Below are 11874 nucleotides of genomic sequence, written 5' to 3'. Positions count from 1 at the left end.
GGTGCTGGCTCCTACCCTGGGGGTTTTTAAGAGGAGGTTGGATGAACACCTTGTTGGGGTTGTTTGACCCCAGTATTGTTTCCTGCCATGGCAGGGGATCGGACTCGATGATCTGCTCAGGTCCCTTCCAACCCTAGAAACTATGAAACTTAGCTCCATGACCGAATTTTCCAGCAAGCCTCACAAGGCTGACTCCACGCACCCTGCAGTTTCTAAACTTGCTATGCAGGATATCCAGAGCAGAGAGCAGCTGGCCTCATAGGACAGAGGGATTTCAGACACCTAATCTGCTCTCTTTCTGAATCATCTGAAGATCTCTTTTGCAACCCACCTATCATAGTATTTTCTTAGGGCATTTTTACACATGCAAGTGCTGCAGTACCAGGCTCTATACTTGCAGGTCTATAAGTGGCAAAATGTGTGTCAGCACTAAGAAAATGGCAGCGGCACATAGGAGGTGCTTTAGTTCAAAAGCGCACCACCACCATTTTCTCTGTACTGACATGGATTTCACTGCTTATACAACTGTACACGGTGCAGTGCATGTGAAGCAGACTCAATTAATCGAGTCTGGTCTAAAGCAGTGAATCTCCGGCATGTCGCAAGACAAAAAGGTATGTGTATAACTGCCCTTAGTATCTATACTACTTTTGATGCATCTTCCTCATTTCACTACCACCCTTCAGAGATGCTCCACTGTTAAGCCTTATCTACCACCAGTACTCCAAATATTTGCTCTCAGCCGTCAAGGTGCAAAACCTCTCCAGTTAACTTTTGCCTTCGCAAACTTGGTGAACGTAATGTCTCCATCTCCCCTCATCCTTTGCTTATCCTTAATCTACATATTCTTTCCAAATGACTTCTAAACATTTTTTATTTCCTCCCTAATGTAAATGGTCACCTTCAGATTTCTTGCAGTCTACACTGCCTTCATACCTTTTGCTTCCTGAGCTACCTGTTCCCGTCGTCCTTGTCCTTTAAATGCGGGCATTAGCCAGATCTCAATTAGAATGAGAAGGGTTAATCATTATATCACTGTTAATGGTAAAATCCTTGGGCTTTTATAGACATGCATTTGCTAGCCAATTGCCCTTCAATAATGACAGCGGGTGGGGGGGGATGGAGCACCTCTACCCACCACCTCGCGCCACTGCTGCCTCCCAGGAGCAGGGGGCAGGGATGGGGGTGGGGGGAAGCTTGTCCCTCTGTCTTCCTTTGCCAGCACCCTGCACCGCTCTGCTGGCCTGCCCCCTCCCATCACACCCTGCCCGGTCCTGCTCCTCAGAGGCAGCAGAGTGCTGCCATGATATCATGGTGGTGCTCTGCAGTCTGACAAGTTGTTTCACTAACCAATCAGAGTGCTCCAAGAGCATTATGGACAGACAGACAGATGGACTAAGTCCTTTATTATATAAGTCCTTTATTATATAAGAATATTCAGTGACTAAATTTAACACAAGAGCATGAAACACAATCATGTAATTACAGCGTGTCAGAGCAGCCTTGCTGTACGTATATAGGAGCCTTTTGGGTTTTGTTGGATTGTGGCACCGCCTTAAAACATTTTAAGTGTACTTTTCTTCTTTAAGCTTACATCTGCATATGACATTGTAGACGACTACGCCTCACTCGACTCTGCCACCAACAGTCCTCCGGTCTGTTGAACGCTAGTTCTTGTGGCCTGACAGCTTGGCCTTGATGGCTCATATTAGCAGGGCATGTCCTCCGTCTTGCCTGCCATGTCTTGATCTTTTTAGTAAGAGGGGAGGATCCTTAGCGGTCTACACTTGCCCTCACAGCTTGTTGTTTCTCGGGGCTCTGCCTCCCCTTACACTCCGTTGTTACACCAACCAGATCTTATGGTCTAGCCAGGTTGTGTGCCATCAGATGATAGAATTGGTCAATTAGTCGGGCTCTGGCCCGGTAAATAGTCCCAACAGGTTAATGAAAGTCTCCCTCTGCCCTATCGTGGCAGTGTGGGGATTTGGCACGTCAAGCTCCCTGTGTCTGGGTTCCTCACTAAATGACTGTTAGGCCTTTAATCGCAGTTCCAGGGGTTATTATGACTATGCCCAGCAGGCTAGTCTGTCAAGTCCTTAATTTTCTCTTGTCCGGTGTCGTTAACCTTCACTGCAACTATGGGGACCTGGACCCTGTCCCGGAACAGACTCACAGATCGTTGCTCTTGCCACTCCAATGAGGCAAATGCTGTCTCTCTGCACCTCCACATCATGCTGTCTGCTTCTCCACCATGTGGTCCCAGTCCTTCCATCCTGAGGCTCCTCTGATCCTCAAATCAGATGAGCAGGTTCTGACACTCTTGCAGTCATGATCCTGGGCCTCTTCTCCCTTCAGCTGGTGTAGGATGCATCTTGATGACATCAGCCACTGCACACCAGCCAACCCGGATCTGGCATGAGCTTGTAAAGTGCAGCAGCCATAGTGCTTGGAGGTCTTTGGATCACACTGACAGTGTCTTCACTGGTAAGTCCCCACTCCCAGGGAGATCAGCTGCCTCAGTGCCCCACCATTAGGGACTGGTAGCAGTGCTTCTTGAGGTCTTGTGTCCCCTGTATGGGTTGTCAGGACTCCTACAACAGACATCTTTTTCAATAAATCAGTTTAATACCAGGCCTTCAGCAAGAAAGTCCACATGGATGAGGATGATATGTTCCTCAACCTCAGAGTACCAAAATGTAAAGAAAGAGAAGTTCCTGAAGACTGGAAGAGGGCCACTATTGTGCCCATCCTCAAGAAGGAGAGGAGAGAGGACTTGGGCAACTATAGGCCAATTAGCCTAACTTCTGTCCCAGGGAGAATCCTGGAAAAATTCATCAAGGAGTCTGAGTGCAATAAGCTTGCAGAAGGTAGGATTCTGAACGACAGCCAGCATGGCTTCGTCATGGACAGGTCTTGTCTTACCAATCTTATCTCCTTCTACAACCAGGTAACTCACCACCTGGATAAGAGAGAGGAGGTCAGCATTGTATATCTAAACTTCCAAAAGGCCTTTGATCTGGTATCCCATGATGTTCTCGCAGGAAATTTGAAGGATTAAAGGCTTAACTGCTCAATAGTTAGGTGGGTAGAAAGCTGACTATGGGGTATGACCCAAAGAGTTCTTCGAATGGATGGATCTGTGTTGTCCTGGTGAGAAGTGACCAGTGTTTGGTCCAGGGCTTTTCACCATCTTTATCAATGATTTGAATGTGGGGGCAAAGAGTTCACTGGCCAAGTTCATGGATGACACCAAGTTATGAGGGATCATGGTCACTCTTGAAGATAAGCTGCAGATACAGGTAGATCTAGACAGGCTAGCAAATTGTGTGGATCAGAACAAGATGAACTTCAACACTGAGAAGTGTAAATTGCTTCATCTGGGGATGAACAGTTCCCAACATACTTACAGGCTGGATGGCTCCAAAATGACTAGCACCACGACTGAAGGGAACCTAGGGGTAATAACAGATCATAGTATGAATATAAGCCATCAGCGTGATGCTGTAGCCAACAGGGCAAATAATCTCTGGCATGCATCAACCGATGCGTCTCAAGCAAAACCAAGGAAGTGATTCTTCTACTTTACTCAGCATTGATGACACTGCAGCTGGAGGACTACATCCAGTTCTAGGTGCTACACTTCAACAAAGACATGGAAAAGCTTGAGAGAGTCCAGAGAAGAGCCACCCATATAATCAGAGACTTGCAAGGCAAGCCATACAAGGAAAGGCTGAGGGACTTGAACAACTGTTCACCAACGCACCCTTGGGGAAAACCAGGAGTAATGGCCACAAACTCCTGGAAAACCATTTCAGGCTTAACACTAGAAAAAACTTCACAGTTAGTGTCCAGACTGGAATAAACTTCCTCCAGAGGTGGTGCAATCCCTAGAAATCTTAAAGAGGAGACTGGATGGTCACCTCGCTGGAATCACCTGACCCCAGTTGTCTTTCCTGCCTAGTGCAGGGGGGCTGCCCTGATGATCTTGTGAGGTTCCTTCCAGCCCCTTACAATCTATGAATCTAAATCCAGTGGATTACCTTGGCAGCAAACTGGAATATCAGTAGAAACTGGTGAGTCCCTATATTCAAGATACATCCTGCATGTCTCACCTGTCACCTACAGGCCCATGTATTATGTACCTGTTTAATGAGATGAAATAGCAGTAATTACTGACACTGCATAAGAAATCAGACATAGCAACCAATAGCAGTTAAATGTACTCTTCCCACACACTGAATGCTAAGAATAACATGTGGAAGGTGATGACCTAATGTGAATAATCTTGTTTCCCCCCACTGCATCGGTTTCATTTCCCTTATTCAGATGTTCTCACCATGAGCCTGACTCTGATCTCATTTATGTAAGTGTAAATCAGAAATAAGTCCACTGAAGACAGTGAGATTGTTCGTGTGAGTAAGGACTTACATATTCAGGGACTAAATTTAAAACAAGAGCATGAAACACAATCATGATCTGATGGTAGGACATTTACATTGGTTTAAGTCCACTGGTTTAACTTGTTCCTCTGATTGATACTAACATAGGACCAGATCTCAGGATTGTGAATATACCTGCTAACTTCCATGGAACTAACATACTTAAAATTTAAGGAACTGCTAATGTGATTTTTCTGGATCAAAACTGTAACAGATTTGGGCCTAAGGGATGGATATATGGACAGTGGAAATAAATCAGTGGGAATACTTCTATGAGTAAAAACTGGGCATAGGAGAGAGGCTTGCAGGAGTAGGTTTAAAAAGAATACGGGGAAAACAGGAATTTATTGAGACAGGTTGAGATAGTCCAGAGAGAAATCTGTACTGACCCAGTTTGTGCTCGCATCAATTCCTTGGACATGTAAAAGACCTCTCTGGCTTTTCTGAATTACTCATGTAAGATGCACAATTTGTCCAATGATGAGTTTTCAGTGTGAGCACTGGCTTTCAAAGCAGTGTGAGGTTAAAGGGTGGGGATGATAAACTGTTCAGAATACTTAAGACTTGTTGAATGTGTGAGTTAAGTTGATAATCTGTGTGTGTTACAGAAATATAATAATGACTGGTGGATAGGAAGGCTGGTTAAAGAGGGCTGTGAGATCGGTTTTATTCCAAGTCCACTTAGACTGGAGAACATCCGAATTCAGCAGGAACAGAAGAGAGGACGTTTCCATGGAGGGTAAGAATGCCCTCAGTTGGGTAATTTTTGTGTAGTTTTATTGATTTTTTTTTTATGCATCGCTCAGTCCTCACCTGTCTAAATGTTGAAATTTTGCTTTTGGATTCCAGAATGGAAAGGGGATGGTGTAAACAGGTTCAAAGAAGATGATAAGAATTCTAGATCTCTTGCTGTCATTAACACAAAGGCTAAGAAAGACCCAGGTGTAGGCATTGAAAAACAAGTTACATAGTGGAGAGACTAACAGTTGGAGGGTGCCAGGGATTTAGAAGTCTGAGTCCATGCAGGCTTAGATCAACTGAGTGAGGTCACTCAAGGACCTGAAGATTTTGCTTTACCCCCTCGTATTCTTAACATTTTAGTTCTAACTACTAACTGTGTGTTGTGGGAACAGCACAGAGACATGTATTACAGCACCTGTGTCAGTGCAACCTTTTCTTTAAGAGATGATCTCTTAGACTGACTTTGCAGCCTCTGCACCCCAGGTGGCTACTTCCTTCTTTTCATCCTTCAGCCTGTCTTCTCATTGTCTCCCAACTCCTACATATGGGTGCTGTGGATCCCTTGGTTACTATGGACTTGAACACTGGCCTGGGGGCCAAAAACTACTAATACTAATCTCAACTCTGGCCTTGTAACACTGTCTTGTAGGGACTGTCAGGCCTGTCTACTCTGTGTGGTACTGTCATCTTCTAGTGGCTAACTGTGCAAACTGAAGATTCACCTTAGAGCCAGAGCATAACTGTGGAGGATTATACAGACAGATAGGTAATGAGGAGGATAGAGCCTTTAAAGAGGAGCATAGTAAAAGAAAGGCAAGACAATTAAATTTAGTCATAAGCAGTGGCAAAAGTGAAGTACATAATTTAACCTATACGGTGCTGGCAGGAAATTGGTATACTAATGTATTTAATCAAGGCCAGGAACCATTTCAGAGGTAAGTCATTGGAGGAAATTTTTAAAATAAGCGAACAGCATTAACTCTGGTTTATCTAATTTGCTGTTAGCCTGAAACAGTCCTAAAGTTAGCCATGTTGCCTCTGTGGGTGGAAAAAGGGGTGACTAACGTGGATAAACAATACAGTAAAAGAGAATACAGAGTGATGACTCTAGAGATGGTATTCCCCTAGGTCAGATTCTGTGTTGGTACGTATAGATATAACTCCACAAATCCAGTAGAGCTGCACTTTTTTTACAGCAGCAGAGCATATTTGTCTCCTGAAATTCCTTGATAATTAGATCAAGGTGAGAGGAGGAGCATCTACACAAGATGCTATTGCAAAGTAGTTATTGCACATTTATTTAGTACTTGTATAATCAAGCACTAAATAAATGTACAGTAACCAGAGTTACTGCACAGTAGTGTCACTTGCAGTAGCGCCAGAGAACGCTTTTTAAGTGACACTACAGTGCAGTAACCTAATAATACTGTGCAGTAGCATATTAGCACTGTTAGTGCTGTGATGCACTACTGCACAGTATTATTCAGGTACCTCACAGTCAGTATCTTATGTAGTTGTACCCAGGGAGAATGAAATAAAAATCATGAAGGAAAAGAGGAAAAATAAATGTTTGTAATAGTTTGTATTACATGAATCTTTCTGAAAGAATTTGAAAACCGTTAATGAATTAAAAAGAGAGAATTACTTTTGACTGCCTTTCAACACATAATAAAGGGTTATTGCATGCTGATCATGAGAATCCTGTGTGACCCTAAGAATTCAGTCTGCTGTACTTCTAGGGAACTTCATTCAGAGATTCAGTAAAATTCAATTTTTGTCTTTTGTGTTTGGAAGTTTTTTGTACAGAAGGACTCCGGAGCTTTGGCTACCTGGTAGCACAAAATGTGTTTGGTGTGTTCTTCCAAAGAAAAATGCAGTTCCCGTTTTGATTGCCATACTGCATAATAGAAAGGCAAAAGCTATGAATTTATATTCATACCAACAATTGTTTGGCCCACTGAAGTGGAAAAAAATTCAAGTCCCAAAACATTTTTAAACAAAAAGCTTATACTGTAAGACCCCAGCCTTGCAAAGGGATCCACCTGTATGAATGCATTTGCTGGGGTGGAGACTCACTGAAGTCAGTGGAATTCTGTGTGGATGAATCCATTTGCATCATGATGGCATTCACGCTAGTGTGAGCAAAGACTGATGACGTGGTGTTTCTGGTGAATTAAGCAGGGCCTGTCGTTTAGAATTCATGTTCATTCCAAACTTTTGGGAGGGTAGAGAGTGGCAGTGCAGCACCTTGGAATCTGGACTTGGATAGACATCCCCTTATCATTTGTATGCAGTCATTTCAGGCCTCTGGATCTGCCTTAAATTGTAGCTCACAGATATGTTCCAGCATATTTGAAACAAACAAAGAGAGCTTTTCTGCAGGACAAAGGAGGAGCAGAGCCTCCTAGTTATTTTGTGGTTGTACAGCAGGTTTAAGTGCTGATAGGGCTGTGTGAAATTTCAGTGGCCATTTCGTTTCCTTTTGGATTTGGGTGGACGGTGAAACACCAAATCTGAAACGAAACTCAAGGTTATGAAACAGCTCTGAAACGAAACAGGCCATCTGAAATGTTTTGGAAATTTTCCGAAACAATTTGGATGTTTCTGAAATGTTTCAGAGCTGTTTTGAGCTGTTTTGGAGGTGGGCTTGGAGGAAAAGAAACTAAAGGGGAGAGGGAGGGAGGAGGAAGACTGCTATGATATTGACATCTGTAGCTGGCCAGTGACAATGATCTGTCCCTGAGTTCTCTTCCAATCCCAGTGCTCTGGGGGAGGGACAGGGAAGCACCATAATAAGGCTGCTTGTAAATTGCTGTATGCCATTTTGCAGCTGCATCTGTGAGTGTCTGGAGCAGCAGCAGAGAGCAGCATCTGTAAGCTTTGCTTGCAGCTTGATCGTGCCTTACTACCAAGTTGTAGCCATTGCTGTTAATCCTTTCCTATTTACCCTTGCCTACCCTTCCCCAAAAATCTTGTTATTTGTTCTTTTTCCTCTCAAACAAAAAGTAGTGCTTTGCCTGGAAAGCACTCAATACACATCCATTTATTACACACACACTCACACAGACGCACATTTTTTTCCAGCACATGAAATACGAAGCGTGTTGGAAAGGCAGGTGCCAGGTCTTCTGGCCAGGGAGGGAGAGGGAGAGCTGTAAGTTCCTCCCACCCCCAAATTTAGACTCAGCCTCTTCCCTAGCACTCACAGACATGAGGCTTCTGGTGCTAGTGGCAACAAGGTGGTGGGACCAGTGCCTGCATCTGCACCCCCTCCAGTAACACCAGCCATAATAATAACCCCCAGCACCACCAGCATGGCAAGTAGTACCAGCATGATGACAGTCTTCTCCACCCCCATTTCAATTCCCAGCCTGAGCCTTCTGGTGCCAGAGAGGGGCTGGATCTGGAAGCAGGGGACCCAACACCTGCGCAAAAGAAATTCTGGGGACAGAGAAGGAATCTGAGTTTGTGCTCCACTCTCCTCCAGGTTCCCTTAGAGCCAGAGCTTCTTCCCTGGAAGGCAGTTTGGAGGAGGTTGAGGTAGAAGTTGAGGAGGCTAGTGGCTCAACTGAATCCGCTCCTCCTGTTGTTGTGCCTCTGCCTGCTGAGGAGGGGGATCAGGCAGGATCCACACCCACACTCCAGAAGTGAGGGGGTAGTGTGGTGTGGGACCATTCTGAGGTGGCAGATGATCCCAGGTATGCTATCTGCCTGCACTGCTGATGTAAGACCAGCCAGGAAAGGAAGAGAAACACTACAGCACCACAGGGATGCTGATGCATCTCTGCAGGCACCACCCCCTTGCCCTTGGTCCTCCTCAGCCAGTGGGAGCATGCCCAGAAAGAAGTCCCTCTTTAACTCCAAAGCCCCCATCCCCAAGAAGCAGAGGCAGGATACCCTGGAACAGTGGGGAAAGGAGGACACATAGGGGGGTGTGTTGCAAAGGTGAGCAAGATCACCCAGAGCTTTGGGGAGATGCTTGCTCTGGATAGCCAGCTCTTCTCCCTAGTTCAGGAGCCAGGGTTCAGGCGGCTCATGGCACTCGTGGCCCCATCCTGCCAAGTGCCCGCATGCACCACCTTCAGCAGGATGGTGGTGCCTTCTCTGTATGAGGCATGCAGGGAGTACTTGAGGAAGGAACTGCGCAAGGCAAGTTCGCAGATAGCTTTGAACTTCACCTTGGACACCTGGAGCTGCCGGGGTAGAGATCATGCCTACCTCTCCCTCACATGGCACTGGTGCCATCAGTCAGGCCATTGGTGGGGTCTCTTTCACATGAAGGTAATGGATGAGTTCCACACAGCAACAGAGATCATGGGGGCCATGAACCGCATGGTGCAGAGGTCGCTTGTTGAGCTGGGCGAGCTCACCTGTGGGTTCATGGTCACCAGCAACAGGCCAACATGGTCAAGGCAGTCTGTGATGGTAACTTTGTTGCTATCTGCTGTGTGGCACACAAGTTCCACCTCATAGTCAGGGGTGCCTTGGAGCAGGACAGGGCTGCCGGTAATGACACCGTCAAAACTGACAAGCTCATTTTGAAGTGCAGGACGGTGGTGGGCTACTTCCACCACAGCATCAAGGGGGGCAAGATGCTGTGGGACAGACAGGTGGAGCTGAGCATTCCACAGCAGGATGTGTTGACTCAGTGGACCTCCACGTACCTCAGGCTGATGGAAAGGCAGATGGAGCAACAGAAGGCCACCCATGAGATGGTCTTGCTCAGGGAGGTTGGGATCAGTGGCCCCCTAAATAGAGCTGAGTGGGATACCATCTCCCATATCTTGCCCAAGACATTCCTTGAGGCCACTGAGACCATCAGCACTGGCGATGCCCTCCTTAGCCAGGTGATCCCCATAGTGAGGGAACTTGAGAACCAAATGAAGAATTTTCAGGGTATCAGTGTTCCTGGTTGGGGCAAGCCACTGTCACCAGAGGTGCAGGCACTGGTGAAGCAGCTGAAGGAGAGCATCAAGAAATGGCTGGATGTTATAGTCCATGTGGCCATGCATGACCTGAGGGTGAAGGGGAGTGTGTGCTCCAGCAATCACTGGATGGAGGTGCTGGTAAACAGAGTCCAAGAGGCAGAAGGGCACATGCAGGGGGACGTAGAAGAGGGGGATCCACTGTCCCATGCCAGCACTCCCAGCAGCAGCCAGTCTCCTTCATGACAGGTGCTGCCAATGTGAGCCAAAGGCATGGCTTCAGTGGTGGGGTCCAGGCACACCAGACCCCCAGCATCAGGCAGGTAGCACCGAGGCCTCTCGGCAAGGACATGGAGGCACTGGACTGCGACCCCTTGGCCTATTGGGCAACCCACAGCCACATGTGGCAGGATCTGGGCATGGTTGCCCGGGAACACCTGTCCTCTCTACTGACCAGTGTTCAGCATCCCTGGGAATGTTGTGATACCCCATCACACCTGCATGGATCCTAGTTTGGTGGAGCAGCTGGTGTTCCTCAAGGTGAACCTCCCACTGCTGAGATTCCCCAATCTCCACCTGCAGATGGAGTGAGTGCCACCCTCCTCACTCCATCCACACCTATTTCCTTTTTTTTTAACCATTTAATGCCCTGCTGTCAGAGCTGGAGGTGGCACTCACTGCATCACCTGCCAGCAGGGGAAGAACATGTCCCTGCTGAGCTCCTGTGCCAGGACAAACTTGGAGGTATGGGCTGGGGCTATAGGGAAAGAGGAGGCCCCAGGTCCTGGGCATGACCTAAAACTGTGCCCTGCCAGGTTCGGGAGGCCTGGTGGGACTGCCAGTGGTGTGGCGGCTCCCAGAAATGCCAGGACCAAAGATCTCCCTGGTGAAAGGTGGGTAGGAGGTGCCATAAACTCCAGACACCACACACAAGCACAGAGTCCTGGTTAGGGAAAGCCCAGGCCTGTAAGATCTTTGAGAGGCCTGAGGTTTGCTGATTGCAGTGGAGTTGTGAGGCTCCAGGTGAGCTTAGCTTAGCTGCCTGGGATGCCGTCTGCAATGCACGGACTTTTGGGTTTAAAACCCCTTCTCAGGCTGAGGAAGCGTCTAGTTCAGGAGTGGGCAAAATACAGTCCACGGGCCGAGTCTGGCCTGTGAGGCCATTCTATCTGGCCCGCAGGGCCCCTGAAAAATTTAGAAAATTAATATTCATCTGCCCTTGGTTCCTGTAAAAAAATAAGAGGAACCAAGAGCAGTAGGACCCAGGGCTCCTACAACAGCAGGGCTGGCCTGGCCCCACCCCCTCAGCCAGAAGCCCCAGCTGGGGCTTCTGACCTGGGACCATGTGGCTGCCCCATGCCAGAACTGCAGGGAAGGGGGAAGGGGTGGGGGAAAAGGGGAGGACCCTGGGGAAAAGTGGCTTGGGTAAAAGCTGAGCATGGGTGGGGGAAAGTGGCCCCTTGCCCGCTCCGTGGTCAGTGGCCTGCGCTGCAGCTGCTTGCAGCCTGCATGGGTCTGCCTGTGCCTGCTCCAGACAGCTCCACGTGGGCTGCAGCACGGGGCACTGGGTGGGGGAGGGGCCGCTCTTCCCCCAGGTTCAGCTTTTCCCTGGGCTCCTTCTTGGCATGGAGGAAAGTGGTCCCTTGCCTGCCCCATGGCCAGCACCCTGCACTACAGCTGCTTGCAGCCTGCGCGAGGCTGTCCGGATCAGGCACAGGCAGCCCCAGGTGGGCTGCGAGTGGCTGCAGCATGAGGCACCAGCCACAGGG

General features: G+C 47.8%; 1 protein-coding gene across 2 annotated transcripts in view; it reads left to right on the top strand.

Moving 5' to 3' along the window:
• Nucleotides 1-11874, top strand: part of CACNB4 (calcium voltage-gated channel auxiliary subunit beta 4) — a 151723-nt gene that overhangs the window by 87338 nt on the left and 52511 nt on the right. For both annotated transcript variants that reach the window (XR_002104541.1, XM_019554515.1), the window contains exon 4: nt 5048-5178. Coding sequence is in view for 1 of the 2 variants with exons in the window: in XM_019554515.1 (XP_019410060.1) it covers nt 5048-5178 (131 nt within the window). In the remaining variant the exon portion in view is untranslated. The remainder of the gene's footprint in view (nt 1-5047; nt 5179-11874) is intronic.

The sequence above is a fragment of the Crocodylus porosus genome, unplaced genomic scaffold (genome assembly GCF_001723895.1).
Source record: "Crocodylus porosus isolate Cpor-Errol unplaced genomic scaffold, CroPor_comp1, whole genome shotgun sequence".
Taxonomy (NCBI): domain Eukaryota; kingdom Metazoa; phylum Chordata; order Crocodylia; family Crocodylidae; genus Crocodylus; species Crocodylus porosus.
Note: the sequence above shows the minus strand (reverse complement) of the source record. Positions and strands in the feature narration are given on the sequence as shown.